The sequence below is a fragment of the Bufo bufo genome, chromosome 6 (genome assembly GCF_905171765.1).
Source record: "Bufo bufo chromosome 6, aBufBuf1.1, whole genome shotgun sequence".
Classification (NCBI taxonomy): Eukaryota; Metazoa; Chordata; class Amphibia; order Anura; family Bufonidae; genus Bufo; species Bufo bufo.
Genome location: NC_053394.1, coordinates 347,633,890 through 347,655,066, shown reverse-complemented (window position 1 = coordinate 347,655,066; position 21,177 = coordinate 347,633,890). Strand labels below are relative to the sequence as shown.

Below are 21,177 nucleotides of genomic sequence, written 5' to 3'. Positions count from 1 at the left end.
ACTAAAGGAACATGGAGTGAGGGAGTGAAGATTATGTCAGGGGTATCTGGCAGCAGCTCATTACCCCAAACAGTACATGATAATAGGGGATCGGGGAGGGGCTGGCTTCATATCTCCTTTTTGTTTTCCGTTCTTCTGATCCGTCTGACAAAAACAGATCCAAAATGAGCACAACTGATAGTTAAAGGGAACCTGTCGCCTCCAAAAACCATCTGAAGCCGCCAGCAGTACCTGAGAGTAGCGAGCAGTGTGTTTCTGACAATTGTTTTGTTCCTGAAGGCAGATGCGGCAAAAGCTCTGAAAACGTTCTTTTATCCCCTGCCGGCGCGCTTCTCTAGTCAGGCTTGAGGTCAAGGGGGCAGCAGCGTCCTTGCTTCAAGTCACGGTAACCACGCCCCCTTCCCTGCCCCTTCGCTGTGACTGATAGTCGGCAGTTTCGCTGGCTTTGCCGAACTCTCTGCATAAGCGCTGTCAGTCACAGCGAAGGGGCAGGGAAGGGGGCGTGGTTACCGTGACTTGAAGCAACGAGGCCGCTGCCCCCTTGACCTCAAGCATGACTAGAGAAGCGCGCCGGCAGGGGATAAAAGAACGTTTTCAGAGCTTTTGCCGCATCTGCCTTCAGGAACAAAACAATCGTCAGAAAAACACTGCTCGCTACCTCTAAGGTACTGCTGGCGGCTTCAGAAGGTTTTTGGAGGCGACAGGTTCCCTTTAAAGGGCTTCTGTCACCACATTAAACCGTTTTTTTTTTTTTTCCTTTACTAATAATCCCTACACTGCGATCTCTCCATACATAAGCTAATTAATGATTTTCGTTCAGTAGAATTTTTGAAATATGTAAATTACCTTGCTACCAGCAAGTAGGGCGGCTACTTGCTGGTAGCAGCCTCATCCTCCGATGGTAATGACGCCACCCTCTGCTTGTTGATTGACAGGGCCAGCGGACGGGATCTTTCTCTGCTGGCCCTGCCTGTTTTGATTCAATATCTGGCGCCTGCGCCGCGGCCGTACCGCTCTTCAATCTGCGCAGGCGCACTGAGAGGCGGCCACTCACTCGGCGCTCCATCCTCAATGCGCCGATGACGTCACATCTACACCCGGCGCAGGCGCATTGAGGAGCGAGCGGCCGCCTGTCAGTGCGCCTGCGCAGATTGAAGAGAGGTACGGCCGCGGCGCAGGCGCCAGATATTGAATCAAAACAGGCAGGGCCAGCAGAGAAAGATCCCGTCCGCTGGCCCTGTCAATCAACAAGCAGAGGGGGCGTCATTACCATCGGAGGATGAGGCTGCTACCAGCAAGTAGCCGCCCTACTTGCTGGTAGCAAGGTAATTTACATATTTCAAAAATCGATTTTTAAGAAATTCTACTGAACGAAAATCATTAATTAGCTTATGTATGATGAGATCGCAGTGTAGGGATTATTAGTAAAGAAAAGAAAAAAAACGGTTTAATGGGGTGACAGAAACCCTTTAAAAGAAAGGATCCTCTTTTTTTTTTTTTTTTCGATTCTTCTGAAGGATCAGAAAAACGGAAAACAATACAGTGATGTGCACCTGGCCGTACCTGTAACCATCCCCCACTTATTGAGGCTCATTTGTTATATGTGTAGCAGCTAGGGATGAGCGAACTTCTATTTTCAAGTTCGGCGTACAAGGTTCGGGTTATCTAAGAATTCCGTTATGGGTTCCGCTACCATGGACCATAACTTATGGTCCGTAGTAGCAGAATCCATAATGGAATTCTTAAGATAACCCGAACCTTGTACGCCGAACTTGAAAATAGAAGTTTGCGCAACACTAGTAGCAACTGCATGATGCCTGGAGCTTATAGTCATTCTTTCCTGACTTAAAGGAAACCTCTTGGCACCCTTTGGTGCAGTTTTTGTTTTGTTTTTCCACATAACTGCATGTATTTTTGTCTGAAAAGCCAATTTCGTACCTCAAGTCTTCTGTACTTTCTATGGACTAGAGTATATAGCAGGCTGCAGAACGCCGTTCACAGTGTAATCCGTCAGAAAGCTCCTCTGGCGGCCCAGTCTCCAGCCCCTCTCTCTCTGCCCAAATGATCTTCTAAGCCGACATATGACCAAAACAAAGTTGAACTTTGAATTGGTCATAAATCAGCTCAGAAGCTCAGCCGGCAGACCAGCTTATAACATACAATGACTTCTTGGTGAGCTTGTGCTAATTATACAGCAGCCAATCTAGAGCTGCCGTGTAATGCATTGGAAGGGAGAGAGCAGCAACATGCGTCACTGATGAGACTACCTCAGACTCACTTTTCAACTTAAGATCCTTTTACACAGACAGATGATCAGGGAGAGTATCGTGAACTAAGTAGACGTCCCTGATAATTGCCTGATCATCAGCGGGGATGGGGGCTGCACTTACCTGCCGCTGTATGGGGACAAGCAATTAATATAGCAAGCATTTATCTTCATAGGAAATCATTGTTTCTCCGCCCATAGGGGTCGGCAGAAAGACCAGATCACCTGGATCATTAGGGCGCTTGCTCATTCATCGGGTGGTCGGCGGCACCTTTTACACTCGCAGATAATCGGGAACACGCGTTTATACAAAAACTCATCCCCAATAATCTGCCACCTCACTGGACCATGTAAAAGGACCTTTAGTCTACCATGCAAGGATTAAATGAGCCCTAACGATGGGCCGAAAATAAAATTGCTCCTACACATCATCTAAGACATAGCAGCAGATGCTCAGATGGCCCCCTACCAGTCTTGGTTTAAAGGCAGCTAGCAATGACCTGCCATACCACAATGTGACTGCTGCAGCCGAGCGGTGATGCCAGTAGTAATGCACGTAACTGCTGAGGCCACTGAATGTCTGCAGCAGTCAAGTGTCAGATCCCTGGCATCTGCAATGGATGGCCAGGGGACTGAAGAGGTGAGTACTGCTTTGTTTGTTATTTTATTACAATTCAGGCAGATATTTTTTTCTGGAACTGGACAACCCCTTTAATTTTAATTCTTCAGACCTCAACTACAATTCTTCTTTAACTGACCACAGTTTCATAAATGTTATTTAACCATGGTTTATAATGGGAGCTTTGCTGAACTGTGTTGCACAGGGTCACGAAGGGGGATTGAGGTAGGGTTCGTCAAAATCCAAAAGGGCAAATATAACTTACCGGCGACACAGCCAGGCGTAAAATGGTTCCATTCTTTATGTCTCCTCGAGTCTGAAATACTACAGGATGTCAATACAGAGAAATGGCCCAAAAAGAGCAAAAGAAATAGGTAACGCAATACAAGAGGTGTAAGTAACATGAAGCTCCTGGACCCCGATGTAAAATATATAACAGCCCCCCACCTTCCAGGTACCATTTATAATACTGGTGCATTCCTATATGGCAGAGAGGCCTTTGGGCCCCTTCAGGCACCGATTTACTTGCTATCTCTGCGCCCTTTTTACCCACCCCCCTACCAAGAGGTCGTATAGTGGTGCACAGCGACTCACCTGCTCAGTGATGTACAGTTGGGGCCCATCTGCATAGCGAAAGGCATAAAATTCTGGGTTTGGTAACGACCACCTAAGCAATAGAAAAAAAAATAAAAAATCTTCATACGACCAATTTAGATAATAAGAAGTGAAGTTTGTATTCAAAGAAACCTAATCTTCTTAAAGGGGTTGCCCAGAAGTTTTTAAAATTCTCAGGTCAGCAGACAGGCTTATAAAAAGGAAGAAAAAATAAATAAAAGTAAGTCACCTGCTAAAGATCCCTTCATTCCAGTGATGCGGGTACTGTCCCCTGGGTTTCCAGCACCCATCAGACTGGAAGTGATGATGTCATATCCACCGTTCACATAACAGTGCAGGCAATCTCTGACCTCGGCGATCACATGCCATTCATACAAAAATGACTGGTGAGGCCACAGATTGGATGAGCAGTCACGTGAATGATGGACGTGACATCACTTCTTTTTTTTAATAAGCCTGTCTGCAGCCCTAGACTGCCTTCCATCCTGGTCGTTCACTAGACTGCCTTCCATCCTGGTCGTTCACTAGACTGCCTTCCATCCTGGTCGTTCACTAGACTGCCTTCCATCCTGGTCGTTCACTAGACTGCCTTCCATCCTGGTCGTTCACTAGACTGCCTTCCATCCTGGTCGTTCACTAGACTGCCTTCCATCCTGGTCGTTCACTAGACTGCCTTCCATCCTGGTCGTTCACTAGACTGCCTTCCATCCTGGTCGTTCACTAGACTGCCTTCCATCCTGGTCGTTCACTAGACTGCCTTCCATCCTGGTCGTTCACTAGACTGCCTTCCATCCTGGTCGTTCACTAGACTGCCTTCCATCCTGGTCGTTCACTAGACTGCCTTCCATCCTGGTCGTTCACTAGACTGCCTTCCATCCTGGTCGTTCACTATACTGCCTTCCATCCTGGTCGTTCACTAGACTGCCTTCCATCCTGGTCGTTCACTAGACTGCCTTCCATCCTGGTCGTTCACTAGACTGCCTTCCATCCTGGTCGTTCACTAGACTGCCTTCCATCCTGGTCGTTCACTAGACTGCCTTCCATCCTGGTCGTTCACTAGACTGCCTTCCATCCTGGTCGTTCACTAGACTGCCTTCCATCTTGGTCGTTCACTAGACTGCCTTCCATCTTGGTCGTTCACTAGACTGGCTTCCATCTTTTCTATTTCACCTCTTTGTCTACTTTTCTAATGTTTGCGAGTCAATTCTTTGGCTACTACCTACCCAGTGAATATTATTTCCACACCCTAACAAGGCTCTTCAACCTGGCTCCTCCATATATTTCTCCACTATTACCGCACACAAGACTTCAGCTCTTTTCTTTCTTGCCTCCCTGAAAATCACTACAGCAAACTACCTACCACCTTTACCTACCTGCAAACCTTTAAATGAAACCTACAAACTGAACTCTTCAGACAAGCTTACAATCTGTCCATTTCAGTGTTACCCTCTACCAGAAGATACACATATTGTCCCCAGTTATTTCCTAGCCTGTGATGTCGGCCACATTTTTAGACTGCATGGTGTCTCATCCTAATAAAAATTGTACTCACCCATCACACACCTCCTTGATAATCGATGCCAGAGGCCGTTTCTACAAGAGAAAATAGGTGGAAATTAGGATAACGCACAGCTTCACTTCGGGGGGCTGCCACACATTGGGGCTGTGCTGTGTTTTGAGTGCAGTAAAAAAACACATAAAAAAGGCATTAGTGTTTTTTTGCTGCACACAAAATGCAGCACAGCAGGGACGTGTGGCAGCCCCCTTACATCTCAGTTGTGTTTTCAACCAAACTGGTTACTAAAGAGCAGTCGCTGCCATTCCAGACCCTTTGTAGAAATCAAAGAGCAGCGACTGCAGGAGAAATATGGCCGTCCACAGAGTCACCTACCAATAGAAGCTGATCGGCTGCTGGACGCACAGTGAAGACCTGGTCACTAGCAGGTCCTCATTTGAAGAAGGGTTTGTTCAGATGGGCTGATCTAGATCTATCACTGCCTGATCACCAAGACATATATCTGCAATGCTGGGTAAGAACTCACTTCTGCTGGTGACATATTTGAACACCCTGGTGAAAGAAGGGATTAATGGGCTTGTCGGGGCACACTATCCCACCCATTCCGACACTGGGCATACAGAGACTTAACTGCTCACTGTTTAGACAACTGCATGACACCCAGCCATTATCATGCATGTCCTACTGCACCTACCAGTGATCCAGGCAGGGGAATACACTTGGATAACCCCTTTTAACCTGTATTCGTGTGTACACATGGCTGTGTATGGCTACTTTCACATCTGCATTTTGGTTTCAGCTTTTGAGATCCGGCAGATGATCTCAAAACTGGACCAAAACGGTTCCGTTTGATTTAATACATCAGGATGCATCCATTCCGTTAGGACGTGGTTGTGTTAAATTGAAATGGAACAAACCAGATCCATCACTAAAAACAATGTAAGTCAATGGGTGACAGATCTGTTTTTTTTAGGATTCGGAAAAAAACTGATCCGGCACCACTGACTTTCATTGGTTTTAGTGATGGATCGGGTTTGTTCTGTTTCGATGACCGGACACAAAACTGCAGCTTGCAGCGGTGTCACAAAACAAAGTGCTGCCGGAACGGAATGCATCATGAATGGAGCATACCCCATTCACAATACATTGGCCCTAAAATAAACCGTTTTGGCCTGGTTTTGAAAGCCTCTGTTGGATCTCAAAACCGGAATGCCAAAACACTGATGTGTAAGTAGCTTATGCAATGTCCATGTAAATAATTTCTCCCACTTTGCTCACCTGGTCTATTTCAATCAGCTGGGCATTAGCTCCAGGCCACTCAATGGCTACCTTCACTATATCTGGCGGTGGAGGCATGTTGCCTGGTGGCTTTGCTAGCCAGCCTTCCGCTGGAGCTCTCACTCAGCTCTGAAAAAGGAAAAAGAACATAATTAAAGCATTTTTTTGACTATAAGACATTTTTTAGCAGAAAAAAACTAATTTGCTTAAAGGGTTTTCTGACTCTTTGTAACTGATGAAAAGTGGCTAAAATAGAACTGACTGTGCCCCACAGCAAAATTTTGAATGCCCCCCCCCCCCCCCCCCCCCCATCCCTTTAATGCAGACCTCAGACCAGACCAAAAAAAAGCTGAATTAGGCTTAGGCTACTGGCGTTTTCACTTTCCGTTTGTGAGATCCGTTCAGGGCTCTCACAAGCGGTCCAAAACGGATCAGTTTTGCCCTAATGCATTCTGAATGGAAAAGGATCCGTTCAGAATGCATCAGTTTGCCTCCGATAAGTCACCATTCTGCTCTGGAGGCGGACACCAAAACGCTGCCTGTAGCGTTTTGATGTCCGCTTGACGAAACTGAGCCGAATGGATCCGTCCTGGCACAGACTGTAAGTCAATGGGGACGGATCTGTTTTCTCTGACACAATAAAAAAAACGGATCCGCCTCCATTGACTTTCAATAGAGTTCATGACGAATCCGTCTTGGCTATGTTACAGATAAAACAAACGGATCCGTTCATGAATGATGCATGCGGTTGTATTATTGTAACGGATCCGTTTTTTGCAGATCCATGACGGATCCACCCAAAACGAGAGTGTGAAAGTAGCCTTAGCTGTGAGGAGGCCGCAGAGCCCTGGTCTTTTCAAACAACTGATCAGTTTGGGTGTCGGGAGTCGGATCCACAGCAATCAGATACTGGTCTCCTATCCTGAGGTTAGGCTATCAGTATAGTATACCAGAATACCCCTTTAATGGATGCCACAGATTGGCATGCGTCACTCATAGGCAGCCATGTTAAAAAAAAATATACCGCGTGTTATACTGATTACTGGATGGCTCTGTACAGAACAGCGCCATATGCCACGCTATTCATCGGTATGCTTAATTTATTCGCCGACAGCTTTCTGGATGCACTCGTTAATTGAATGCTGCAGATGCCGTCTGAATAGAGTCTGACGACGTAACACAAAATGTAATGGCTGGCTGCAGACGATTCATGTGCGGGAAAGAAATAAAGAATACAATATAATGGCCAGGAAAGGCTGCTCGGGAGGATCTTGCTGGCGCCTCTGCCAGGACAGCTGCCCCCTCCGATAGTATCCAGCGAGGCTACAGGATTCCCCTGAAATAAACACGGCGCCGATGAGAGAGAATGTCGCCCACTCGCTGTTCCCACGTTGCGCACATAGAGGGGATTACATCTATTGAGAAGCTGACACGTAGTATGTCTGCTGTAAAGTCACGTATGTGCAGGGCACATATGGGCGATACTTAGGAGCTATGGGATCCAGACTTCTGTTTCTATGGCAATTCCCACGGAGCTCATGTATCCGTGTAAAGCAAGCGTTCGGCGGTGACGCCATCTAACAACAAGCTCCTCCCAATCTTACCCCCAATAACCGTTCTCTACACCTGCGTATCCCATACATCAGCCCAGCACACTACACCTATATGGCTGCCCCCGTCCGGGCATGCTACGGGATAACACGGCTTTGGACACTCAGCTTTCCTTGCTGACATACTCTGCAGTTTATGCAGATTTCCCCCCTCGATTTTCATGCTCACTTCACGCATTTCCGCACCAAAATCCGCATTGCAAAGGGCGAGAGCTGCACTGAAAATCCGCACAAACAATTGACAAGCTGCAAATTCCAAAATTCGCAACAGGTGGAAAATTTCTGCATCCGTGCAGATGAGATTCTGAAAATGTCAGCTCCTTAGCGGGTACTGTACTACGCTGCGTGTAGTACACATCGTGGGGCCTAATACCTCTAGAGAGGAGACCATACGAGGGCTTGAGAAGGTGTCCCGGGTCGAGACATACATATTGATTGGATGTTTGGGGGTTCAGCCGTATCAGGACCTCTATAGATTGTTGTGGCCTGTTCACTCAGGATGTCGGTGGGGGGGCTCCGAGACCGAACATCATCATCCGATGTGTCGCTGTCGATTTTTAATTGAAGCAGTTTCCTCCACAAGTAAAAACAAAATGTCTGAATGTCTTCAGATCCTGTCACTTTTTTCACACTTTGTTATGTTGTGGCCTTGTGCTAAACTTCCCCATCGTTCTGCACTTTTCAGAAAGTGAAGACTGAATGGTAGAAATCGTTGCTAGTTTATTGAAAAGGAAAAACTAAAATCTTGCACTGACCTAAGTATTCAGACCCTTTACTTAGGATTAAGGGTACTTTCACACTAGCGCTGTTAGAATCCGGCAGGCAGTTCCGGCAACGGGATTTGGAAATCTGTATGCAAACGGATGTGTTTTTTTCCGGATCCGTTAGACTTATTCATTGAAATACCGGATCCGTCTTTCCGGAATAACGGATACGGTATTAAAATTTCTCAACGCTAGAAAGAACTGCGCATGCGCAGACCAGTAGTTTGGTGGGGAGGCCAGCTCTAGGAAGGTTCCTGTTGTTCTAAACTTCTTCCATTTAAGAATTACGGAGGCCACTGTGCACGTTAAGGGTACATGCACACGTTCAGGATTCATGTGCCGAGAATCCGCACTGAAATCCGCAGGTGCTCGCAGGCAAATCCGTATCAAGTGATGTGGATTTGCATGCCGATTTTCTGCCTCCGGATTTTACTAAGTGAATGGAGAAAATCCGGTCAGGAAAAAAAAAAAATATTGACATGCTGCGGATTTTAAAATCCGCACAGCACGTCAAAATCCGCATAGTGCATTGATAATTTAAAATTCTCATCGAATACTAGGTACATGACCTATGGTGCGGATTTTCCGCACGCAATCCTGATCGTGTGAATTTACCCTTTAGGATTTATATGTGGACATTCCGCACTGAAATCCGCAGGTGTTCACAAGGAAATCCGGATCAATTTGTGCGGATTTTACTCTCTCCATTAAAGTGAATAGAGAAAACCCGGTCAGGAAAAAGAAAATATTGACATGCTGCGGACTTTAAAATCTGCACTGTAGGTCAAAATCCGCGCGGAAAAAAAATCTTCATCGTGTGCATTGAGAATTTCAAGTTCTCATAGAATACAAAGTACATGACCTACGGAGCGGATTTTCCGCACGCAATCCTGATCGTGTGCATTTCCCCTTAGTGCAGTAGAAATGTTTTTGTCCGCTTCTCCAGATCTGGGCCTCCACATAATCCTGTCTCTGAGCTCTACAGGCAGTTCTTTCCTCCTCATGGCTTGGTTTTTGCTCCGATATGCGTTATCATCTGTGTCTTTCCAAGTCATGTCTAATCAACTGGATTTACCAAGGGTGGGCTCCAATCAAGGCATAGAAACATCTGAAAGATGATCAAGAAATGGGAGGCCTCCAGCGCTCAATGCCTGGTGGCACAGCAAAGGCTCTGAATACTCATGTCCTTGTGAGATTTTAGTTTTTCATTTTCATTTCTAAAATCCTGTTTCACTTTCTCATGATGAGGTATTGAGAGCAGAATGAGCGAAAACTAGCAACTGAACTAAATGTGAAAAAAGGGAAAGAAAGGACTTTCCGAATGCACTTTATATCCTGTTCTTTGTGGGACAACCAAGCAGTGAGCCCTAATGAATGCCCAGTAAGCAGCACCCCTTCCCCAACGTCAAATCAGGGCTTACACCTCATTTCCAGTTTGAAGTATATACCTGCCCATTGCCTCCATTTTGGCAAAACAGTAACACTAGAGGGGCTGACAGGGACTAAACAGGTAAACCCAAGCAGATTTGACAGCCACGTCATATATAAAAAAAATAATAATAATAATTTATGTCTATTTTTGCCATCATTTCTGTGCGGAAACCATGGTAGGTGGCTAGACATGGATTGCAGAGATGCATATCAGCCTCAGGTTTCCGCCAAGCATTCTGCATTGGATATTATGGAAGGAAAAATCTGCTCTTCATCTACACAGAACACATGCTCCACAGGTTTTCTGCCATGGAACAGTGGGCAGACATCGTGCAGACTATTAGGCCCCTTTCACACGGGCGAGTTTTCCGCGCGGGTGCAATGCGTGAGGTGAACGCATAGTACCCGCACTGAATCCGGACATATTCATTTCAATGAGGCTGTGCACATGAGCGGTGATTTTCACGCATCACTTGTGCGTTGGTGAAAATCGCAGGAAGCTCTATATTGAGCGTTTTTCACGCAACGCAGGCCCCATAGAAATGAATGGGGCTGCGTGAAAATCGCAAGCATCTGCAAGCAAGTGCGGATGCGGTGCGATTTTCACGCACGGTTGCTAGGAGACGATCTGGATGGGGACCCGATCATTATTATTTTCCCTTATAACGTGGTTATAAGGGAAAATAATATCATTCTTAATACAGAATGCTAAGTAAAATAGGGATGAAGGGGTTAAAAAAATAATAATAATTTAACTCACCTCATCCACTTGTTCGCGCAGCCCGTCTCGTCTTCTGTCTTCTTCTTTGAGGACCTGGGAGAAAAGGACCTTTGGTGATGTCACTGCGCTCATCACATGGTCCATCACATGATCCATCACCATGGTGATGGACCATGTGATGAGCGCAGTGACATCACCAAAGGTCCTTTTCTCCCAGGTCCTCAAAGAAGAAGACAGAAGACGAGACGGGCTGCGCGAACAAGTGGATGAGGTGAGTTAAATTATTTTTATTTTTTAACCCCTCCAGCCCTATTTTACTTAGCATTCTATATTCAGAATGCTATTATTTTCCCTTATAACCATGTTATAAGGAAAAATATTAAAATCTACAGAACACCGAACCCAAACCCGAACTTCAGTGAAGAAGTCCGGTTTGGGTCTGGGTACCACATTCAGTTTTTTCTCACGTGCTAGCAAAACGCATTGCACTGGCGTGGAAAAAAACTGAAGAACGCAACGCAATTGCATACAAAACTCACCTCACTCACAGGCAAAAATCGCATGATTTTCCCGCGACGCAACCGCATCCTATCCGGCCCTCACACGCGATGCCCGTGTGAGAGAGGCCTTACAGTGCCAACAAAATCGCATCTGCACACGGCAGAAAAACCCTGCAAGGACACACGGTGCGGATGTGATCTTTGCAATGCCCTGGGTGAAATCTGCAGCAAACCTGCCTGTGGAAATTCCTCCCTGTGAGGCCTCATGCACACGATTTTTGGTCTGCATTTTTTGCGGATCGCACATGGACTATTTTCTATGGGTCCATGTGCTGTGTGTATCTGTGCCTCCCGTCCGTAAATTATAGAACATTTTTACAGTAGGTCCTGCGAAAATTGAGGGGATGCTCACGGACCACATCCATGTTTTACATATTCGTGATTTGCGGACCGTAAAATGGGTATGGTCTTGTGCAGGAGGCCTAAGGCCACCTGCACACGGGTGAACGAACATAAGATCCGCAAAAATTTCTGGTGGATCTATGTGCGTTTCTGCACCATAATCTGAAATGTCTAACAGTGGTTTGTGGTGCGGATTTGATACCGTTTTTCCGCAGATCTCACCCTTTATTGAAAAAAGGTGAAATCCGCAGCTAAAACCGCAAACAGAAAAGACATGCTGCAGATTTAGAAATCCGCATGGAAAATATCTGCAAAGTGTACATGAGATTTCTGCAGCCTCATACACTTTGCTGGTACTGTAATACGCTGCGTTTTTTCCGAACGGGAATCCACGCAGAAAAAACGCACATATTCCACAAAATGTAAAGGTGGCCTAAATGTCATACACAGGGGGACACCTCCTCTCCAGTCCAGCTACTCTCACCGCTCCACCGTAAGCCAGCGTGATGCTTTTCTACCTGCAATAGTGGCCGGCGGACGCTATCGGCCTCTAGAGAATATGGAGGTCTGCTTGTCCAGTATTAGGTCTCATGCACACAACCATATGTTTTCCACATCTGATGCCACATTTTTTGCGGATCGGATGCAACGAGGCTGCAAAAAAATGAGCGCCCTCTGCATCCATATGTGCGTGCCGCCGACAGAACATGTCCTGTTCTTCTCCGTTTTGCCGCCAAGAATAGGCAGTTCTAGAACAGGGCCTGCAGAAAGTGCAGCATGAACATGGCCGTTATCCATGTTTGGTGGATCCGCGGTTTGAGGGCCACAAAACGGATGCGGTGATGTCCAAGAGGCCTTACAGCGCAACTCCACCTGTTACTTTTTTTTGTGGTAAAAAAAAAAACTGGCGGGCATGCTCTGCGTCACAATTACCAACCGTTTTACACACTTTTGTAAGCATTATACGGCTTGCCGGACAAGGGAGGTGACTTCTCGGGAAAAGGGTTGTGGCCTAAAGGTGCCTCTGTGCGCCAAAATTCTGGCGCCTTTTTTGGATTACAGCTACGCCAACTTATAGGTGATGTCAATTTACACTAGGCCCTACAGAGATGTGAAAACACCTGAAATTGCACCAAAAGCTCCAGCATGCTGCATTTTTTTAAATGGAGAAAGAAAGACAAAAACGTGATCTAATGAGCAAGAACACCACGTGTTTCATATTTCCAGCTAAGGCTACTTTCACACTAGCGTTTTTATGGATCCGGCAGGGTTCAGCAAAAACGCTTCCGTTACTGATAATACAACCATCTGCATCCGTTATGAACGGATCCGGTTGTATTATCTTTAACATTGCCAAGACGGATCAGTCATGAGCTCCATTGAAAGTGAATGGGGGACGGATCCCTTTTTTGTATTGTGGCAGAGAAAACGGATCCATCCCCATTGACTTGCATTGGGGGTCATGCCGGATCCGTCTTACTCCGCATCCCAGGACGGAAAGCAAACTACATGTTGCAGTTTGCTCTCCGGTATGGGAACGCGACTAAACGGAACGGAATGCATTTTGGATCACTCTTCTGTTCAGTTCAGTTTTGTGTCCATTGACAATGAATGGGGACAAAACGGAAGCGTTTTTTTTTTCCGGTATTGAGCCCCTATGACAGAACTCAATACCAGAAAACTTAAACGCTAGTGTGAAAGTAGCCTAACATCTGTTTTTACCGTGAAAAATACACACAAAAAAAAAAAATGCTAAACTGCAGAAACACTCCACTAAAACGCTGTGTAGACCCCCCTGAATCCAGACAGAGTCCTACAAATGTCCAGGACAGTATCGCACTCAGATGTCCATCTTTTCGATCACTAGCCGCGGCTGACCTCGCTGACTAGGAGGCTGTGGCTTCCAGCCAAGTCCCAGAACAGACTCATCACAGTGCGGCAGACATTATGGTGGCAGGAATCATCTGCTCTCCACCAGTGTTTGTCACATCCGCCTCTCCGACGAGCACCAGTGCCTTCTGGCTGCTGGCACACGAGGAGTCTGCTTCACTCTGACTGCCAGAATACGTTCCCCCTCGGGTGGCAAAGCAGCGGAGCTGCTACCAACCATCACTACGTGAATGAGTGACGAGCCTACCGCGATAGTCCAGCTTCTCTAGTGCATCTCCGTGTCTGGAGGCGGATAGCTGGGCGCTAAGGACAAGTGGCACAGAGCAAAATGTACACTGGCACCCCAACCGAGCACAACCAGGCCAGAAATACTTGGACGTTACATAACATTGCTCCTTTGTAGGAAGTGTATGTGGATCTCCTCTCAAAACTGTGCGGATTTTGCGGATTGTGGATTTTACTCCTGGTGCATTGAACGGAGGGAAATCCACAGTGAAAATCCACACAGCAAGTGAATGCCTGGTACTGAAGGGAACCTGTCACCGGGATTTTGTGTATAGAGCCGAGGACATGGGTTGCTAGATCACCGCTAGCACATCCGCAATATCCAGTCCCCATAGCTCTGTGTGCTTTTATTGTGTAAAAAAAAAAAGATTTCATACATATGCAACTTAACCTGAGATGAGTCCTGTCCCTGATTGATCTCACGTACAGGACTCATCTCAGGTTAATTTGCATATGTCTCAAATTGTTTTTTTTACACAATAAAAGCACACAGAGCTATGGGGACTGGATATTGTGGATGTGCTAGCGGTCATCTAGCAACCCATGTCCTCAGCTCTATACACAAAATCCAGGTGACAGGTTCCCTTGAACTCCACTGCACAGGTTCGGGTCCTGGGCATCGGCTCAAAGCGATATCTCCAGCAGTCTAGGCTGGTAATGTCGTGAAGGAACATGGGTGCTCAGGTCCTGAGACTACTAAACTGTGGAGAAAGAGAGGAGCCTGGAGAGCTCTCCTGATACCCCCCTCCCACATCCAGCACCATGTGAGCTCCTGCCAGTTTGGGCACGGTGGAAATGGGGAAGGGGGAGAATATCACTACGTTAGGAGAAGGGGTGCTTAGGACAATGCTGTTATAGTGGGAGAGGGTTGGAAGTGAGGTAATGCTGCTAACAGTGAAGGAGTGTGAAGGGGACAATGCTGCTGCCAGTGCAGGAAAGTTAGGAAGGGGGGCAATGCAGCTGTCAATGGGGGAATGTTTGAAAGGCAGGACAATCCTGCACCAATGCGCGAAAGGGGGAGAATACTGTTTAGCAGTGTGTGTGTGGGGGGGGGGGGGTGCAGGAATGGGAAGAATGCTGCTGCTAGTGGGGGTCGGGCAGGAATGGGGAGAATTCTGCTGCTAGTGAGGGAGAGGAAGAAAGGGAGAGAATGCTGCTGCCAATGGGGGATGAGCGGGAAGCTGGAAAATGCTGCTACCAGTGGGGGAGGAGCAGAAAAGGAAAGGATGCTGTTCCCCAGTGAAGGAGATGCAAGAATAGGTAGAATACTGCTGCTAGTGGGGGGGGGTGGGCAGGAAGGGGGAGAATGAGGTTTCCCAGTGGGGGGGGAAGGACAGGAAGTGGGAGAATACTGCTGGTGCTGCACTGGTGTCATTTGTTTGGCGCAGCTACAGAGGTAATAGGGGCGCTGTGCAGCTACAGAGGTAATAGGGGCGCTGTGCTGCTACAGAGGTAATACGGGCGCTGTGCTGCTACAGAGGTAATACGGGCGCTGTGCTGCTACAGAGGTAATACGGGCGCTGTGCTGCTACAGAGGTAATACGGGCACTGTGCTGCTACAGAGGTAATAGGGACACTGTGCTGCTACAGAGGTAATAGGGGCACTGTGCTGCTACAGAGGTAATACGGGCACTGTGCTGCTACAGAGGTAATACGGGCACTGTGCAGCTACAGAGGTAATACGGGCACTGTGCTGCTACAGAGGTAATACGGGCACTGTGCTGCTACAGAGGTAATAGGGGCACTGTGCTGCTACAGAGGTAATACGGGCGCTGTGCTGCTACAGGGGGAATAGGGGCGCTGTGCTGCTACTGAGGTAATACGGGCACTGTGCTGCTACAGAGGTAATACGGGCACTGTGCTGCTACAGAGGTAATACGGGCACTGTGCAGCTACAGAGGTAATACGGGCACTGTGCAGCTACAGAGGTAATAGGGGCACTGTGCAGCTACAGAGGTAATAGGGGCACTGTGCAGCTACAGAGGTAATAGGGGCACTGTGCTGCTACAGAGGTAATAGGGGCACTGTGCTGCTACAGAGGTAATAGGGGCACTGTGCTGCTACAGAGGTAATAGGGGCACTGTGCTGCTACAGAGGTAATAGGGGCACTGTGCTGCTACAGAGGTAATACGGGCACTGTGCAGCTACAGAGGTAATAGGGGCACTGTGCTGCTACAGAGGTAATAGGGGCACTGTGCTGCTACAGAGGTAATAGGGGCACTGTGCTGCTACAGAGGTAATAGGGGCACTGTGCTGCTACAGAGGTAATAGGGGCACTGTGCTGCTACAGAGGTAATAGGGGCACTGTGCTGCTACAGAGGTAATACGGGCACTGTGCAGCTACAGAGGTAATACGGGCACTGTGCTGCTACAGAGGTAATAGGGGCACTGTGCTGCTACAGAGGTAATACGGGCACTGTGCAGCTACAGAGGTAATAGGGGCACTGTGCTGCTACAGAGGTAATAGGGGCACTGTGCTGCTACAGAGGTAATACGGGCACTGTGCTGCAGAACAGATTGCCTGGTGCGACCTATTAGATACGCTTGGAGAAGCCTGCTCTGAAGACAGATACCATTCTATATATCGGCTCCTTCCCCGTGCACTGTGGGAAATCAACTATTCTCCTCGTCATGTCAGTAGGAAGTGAAAGCAATGAGGACCAGGAGCCGGGACAAGCGGGGGCCACAGCAGGGGGCCCGGGGAGGTTCTGCAGCCAGGCCTGAGGTCAGAGATGTGAGCTGCAGATGGGAGGAAGCCGGTATTAGTCAGCGTGAAACCTCAGCGTCCACTCGCGCTTCTCCTTACAAGTCCTGCAGTGGGCGAACTAAACTGGCAGCCTGTGGCGGTGCTGCACATCAGATGGCCCGCTGCGGGTTACAGATAACAGTGAAGTGCCCACAAGCTGCCATGATACCATCTCTATCACCGTGCCTCGTCTGATTGCTCACATGTACCAGCCTGTTTCATACGGGGGCACAGCAGTACAATCTGCCCCGCGCAGGGTTCCCGGGTTCTTCTTTATGGTACGCACAGGTTTTGGATCTGTAAATGTAACCATTTATGTGCTCATCGTCTGTATACAAATTGCTTGAGTCAGTCAAAGACCATTCATTCCCATACAGGCCACGATTTCAGAGGGACCGGCCGACTATCTAAAGAGTCATTCCGGATCTACCCCAATGGCAGATGTCGGGGCCTCAGAGCGGCAGCGCGGTGCGCCTACACAGCAAAAAAAACAAACCTAATGGAGGCCAAGGCACAATCAGCCAAGTGATCAGATAACATGGCCGCAGAGACCACCCATGACGGCTGCAGCATGCTACTGTAGTCACCGACCTACCAAGCAGTCTACTATCCTCCTTCATGTCTCTGGCCGCCTGCAGCTCCAGTCCGGACATGCTGTTGTCATCGGTTGGTTAGCCGCTGCACTACGACTTGTCAGACGACAGATTTACGACCTCACACACTTTAAACAAGACCCCTACATAAAGCCTTTGCACTGATTAAAGAGGGTGCATGAGAAACAGCGCCACTCTTGTACACTGGTTGTGTCTGGTACTGCAGCTCAGCTACACCAGGCTCAGTCCATGGACAGTCGCAGGGCAGGGATCAGGAACCTCCGGCACTCCAGCTGTTCTCAAACTACAACTCCCAGAATCCTCCTTTCACTTCTGTGGGAGTTACAAGAACAGCCAGGTAGATGTGCATGCTGGGAGTTGTAGTCTCAAAGCAGCGGATGTCAAATCCTGACCATCGCCTATCTTGGACAAAACTGGATTTTTGGTTATTGCCCAGAATTCCCCTGTAGGTATTATACCACCCGCACACCCCCAGTGTCCGCAGTAACAGCTCCTATATGCTCTTTCCTTTGATAAATGGCGCGTCAGGTTCGGGGAAACCCTTTAACGTGATGCTGAACTAATAAAGGGCTACCCATAATTTGGACGCCCCCTGGGATCAGGCCGAGCACTGACCTGCAGGGACCACTGGTGACCACTTTAATCTACTGAGTGCATTGGAATTAGCACCGCACTATTCCATCCTCCTTGTTGGTCGGCCAGATGGGGGCGTCCCTATTGGCCTCCGGGGGCCGCGCACTCCTTCTTCACATGACGTTAGTCCCAAAGGCTTCAGGTATATTCCCTGAGCTGAAATACAACCAATGTCATGTATACCCAAGTCATTTACCCCTCCCCCTCATCCACTGCAGTGACATCACCAGATCAATCTATTGACCGATACCAGTACAGATCCAGCACCACCAGTGACAAGGACACGTGCACGCACCCTCCGCCCCTCGTCACGATACAAGGGTCCAGTAATCCTTATGTACATCGCAAAGGTAACACCCGAGAAAATCAAACTGATCACAGTGGGGCGAGAACCAGAAAAATAATCCTGGGTGCAGTTCTGGTTCTCCTCTGCTCCGCGGTGACGTCATCAGCTCTGCATCAGCAACTACGAGAGTAGGGGTTAAGGGGGTTGTCCGTTTTTGGAAACCCAATTTCAAACATCCTCTAAGGGTTAATTCACACGTCAGAATTTTGGAAAATATGACCGAAACATATGACCCAACCCTTAGGAAACACAACGCAGAGCCCCTCATTTAGGCCTCTTTCGCACATCCGTGTTGACATCCATGACGGTCAATGTTCCGTGAAAAATCAGCGGGTTCATTTTTTGCTATCCATATTCCACGTATTTCCAGGGCATCCCCTACCTACACCCATTAAAGTCAATGGGGAGGCGAGCGCTCTGTGGAGACCGCGGACAACACACGGACGCGTGAACGAGGCTATCCATAACAGAGACAGCCCACTGATTTCCATACGCTCTGTGTAATGCTTCATTTCCCCTGCGAAGGCGCTGCAGGAGACTAGAGCACTTTCTGCTGAGTTATAGGGGGATTCCGGTTGTAGTGAGTACAGTGGTCGGCTGTTTCCGAAAATCCCATAGATTTGGACTGAGCAGCAGTGTGCGTACCCGACCTACCGCTCCGTTCATTTCAGGGTGACCCCATTCTCATGGTCCCAAGAGTGGGACCCCTCACTGATCTAATAGTTATCCCCTATCCTGTCCTACAGCCAGAATACCCCTTTAATCCACTCCTTACCAGTGGATAGTCCAGAACAGAGTTCGGAAGGCTCCCGACTCCCCCCTGATGGCAGATGTCGAGGAAATAAGGACAGGACAGCTGGACTTCAACATGCTCGAGGAGATAAGTCACCATTGCGGGGGTCTGCCCCCATTCACAACACATGTATACTCGGCTGAGCCAAGCATGCATGTGTATGGGGGTCCGGAGAGACAGCTGTCCGGCCAACCTTACCGATTCCGCTCCTTCTATGTATGCGCTGACACAATCTCCATAGCGACAACAGGTCAGGTGACCAGTTTATGGCACGCCTTACCGTATCAGGCACGTGGGGTAACGAGGTGGAATCGGTGCAGTGTGGGCGCGCCAAAAAGTTTGTGCCTGGATCGGTAGATTTTTTAATTCCTGAAAATCCTATCTTTAATTCCTTTCTAGAATGTGTCCTTAAAGGGGCTCTCCGGGCACACTGTCCTGACCGGACACGACTGGGAACTGGGTTGCCAAGGCAACAGTCCAAGTATCGCACATGCGCCCATTTAACCAGGAAAGGACCCACGCACTGTACGTGCCATCTTGGCGACTCCACCGCCGAGCACGCAGCGGCATCTCTCCACGTCAGATGGGGCGGCGAAGTGTGCCCGGAGAACCCCTTTAAATCCACGCTATTTTTTTGTAAATGTACCAAGTGACATCCGGCATGGAACATCTGTGACCTGGTTGGGCACCAAGCCTCGGGCCCCCGGTATGTCGGGCCCTTATGTCGTTTTGGTCCTGACGTCAGATTCTCAGGACCCCCACCCCGTCCTGCCCTGATGGATCCATGGACTCTGACCTTTCACGGGGGTCACAGAGACAGATGGGGTCCCACGGGTGACATGTAGTGGTAAGTGGGGCGAGGAGTCATCAGTTATGGAAATGTAAAGGACAATGCCCCCATCCTGAGGCACAGTGAGCCCCAGTGGGTGCTTCGGTAAGTGGCCATCATCACCCTGGACTTTACCACACTGTCTATGTATGGAGGCGGCAATGAAAGTGTTAATGGATTAACCCTTCAGTGACGTCTCCTGCGCACTCCGGGGATACGGACACTGCGGAGAGCGCTAAATATAGAGGCAGACGCCGCACATAGAGCCGCATTCACACCACACGTCTCGGCCATGTTACATGCCTCCGGCGCACACCTGGCTCGCCGGCCTTTGCCCCCCCACCTCACCCTTCGGGCCACTCCAGCCCGAGTGTCCCACTAAACCCCAGTAAGTGACCCGGATTTAACCCGTTCCTGCATCCCCAGGCCCTCTCTCACCTCTTCCCGGCTCCGCCGCTCCCTTCAGTCTTGTTGCCGTGGTAACGCCCCGGGGGCGGGCTTTCCCAAGTCGTTTGCTCATTGATGCGAGGAATCTGTCAATCAAAACGTGGAGCGGGGAAAGCTAATGGCAGGTGTGGGCGTGGCTAATCCTGTTCTCTGATGCCCATTGGCTGCCTCCGCTGTCACACACCAACGAGTTGTCCTGGACTCTGACTTTTATTAAAGTGGCAGAGCGGAGTGGTTGAGGCGTCCCATAATGCACAGCGGCAGCGACCCCCGGCCGGACTGGTCGCAGCAGGGTGACTGTGTGTCATACAGGGGGGTGGGAGGGAGGGTGTCCTGGGCACTGCTATAGGGGGTCTATAGCTTTATATAGGACTAGTGTTTACAAATGCAATACATTTCCCACCATAACTTTGGACTGGATTCAGATTTGCAGGAATTTCTTCATTTGGTGGAAGCCCTATTCAGAGAAATGAGATATAAGACAAGCCCACTGCCTGTGAATGTACCGACAGCTCTTAAATCCCACCTACACACGCATGCTCGGCGGAGCATGCATGTGCTGTGAATGGGGAGTGACTTATCTCCCAACAACAAAAGGCTCGCTTGCCTTGAATCCAACATGCCTGCCCGTTATCTCCCCGGGGAGGGGGGTGTCTAGAAGACCCATACACGCTCCAGTTCGGTGGTCGCCATACACTAATGTAAACGGCTATCTAGAGGAGTGCACCTGTCACCCCCCCAAGCCGCAGTCACAAACAAGCGCATGAACAGTAGCCTTCTGACAGAATCTGGGACATAAGCCAGACTGATTGTCACGAGTGTAAACGACTGACTGGCTTGATCCCAAACTAAGGAGCATATAGGTGAGCCCT

General features: G+C 48.6%; 1 protein-coding gene across 2 annotated transcripts in view; it reads right to left on the bottom strand.

Moving 5' to 3' along the window:
- ELMO2 (engulfment and cell motility 2) overlaps nucleotides 1-20,357 on the bottom strand; it is a 62,244-nt gene extending 41,887 nt beyond the window's left edge. For both annotated transcript variants that reach the window (XM_040434598.1, XM_040434599.1), the window contains exons 1-5: nucleotides 20,297-20,357; nucleotides 6,295-6,423; nucleotides 5,053-5,093; nucleotides 3,480-3,552; nucleotides 3,151-3,201 (exon numbers count right to left, since the gene is read on the bottom strand). In XM_040434598.1, coding sequence (XP_040290532.1) covers nucleotides 3,151-3,201; nucleotides 3,480-3,552; nucleotides 5,053-5,093; nucleotides 6,295-6,372 — 243 coding nt within the window. In that variant the 5' untranslated portion in view covers nucleotides 6,373-6,423; nucleotides 20,297-20,357. The remainder of the gene's footprint in view (nucleotides 1-3,150; nucleotides 3,202-3,479; nucleotides 3,553-5,052; nucleotides 5,094-6,294; nucleotides 6,424-20,296) is intronic.
- Nucleotides 20,358-21,177: the final 820 nt, after the last annotated feature.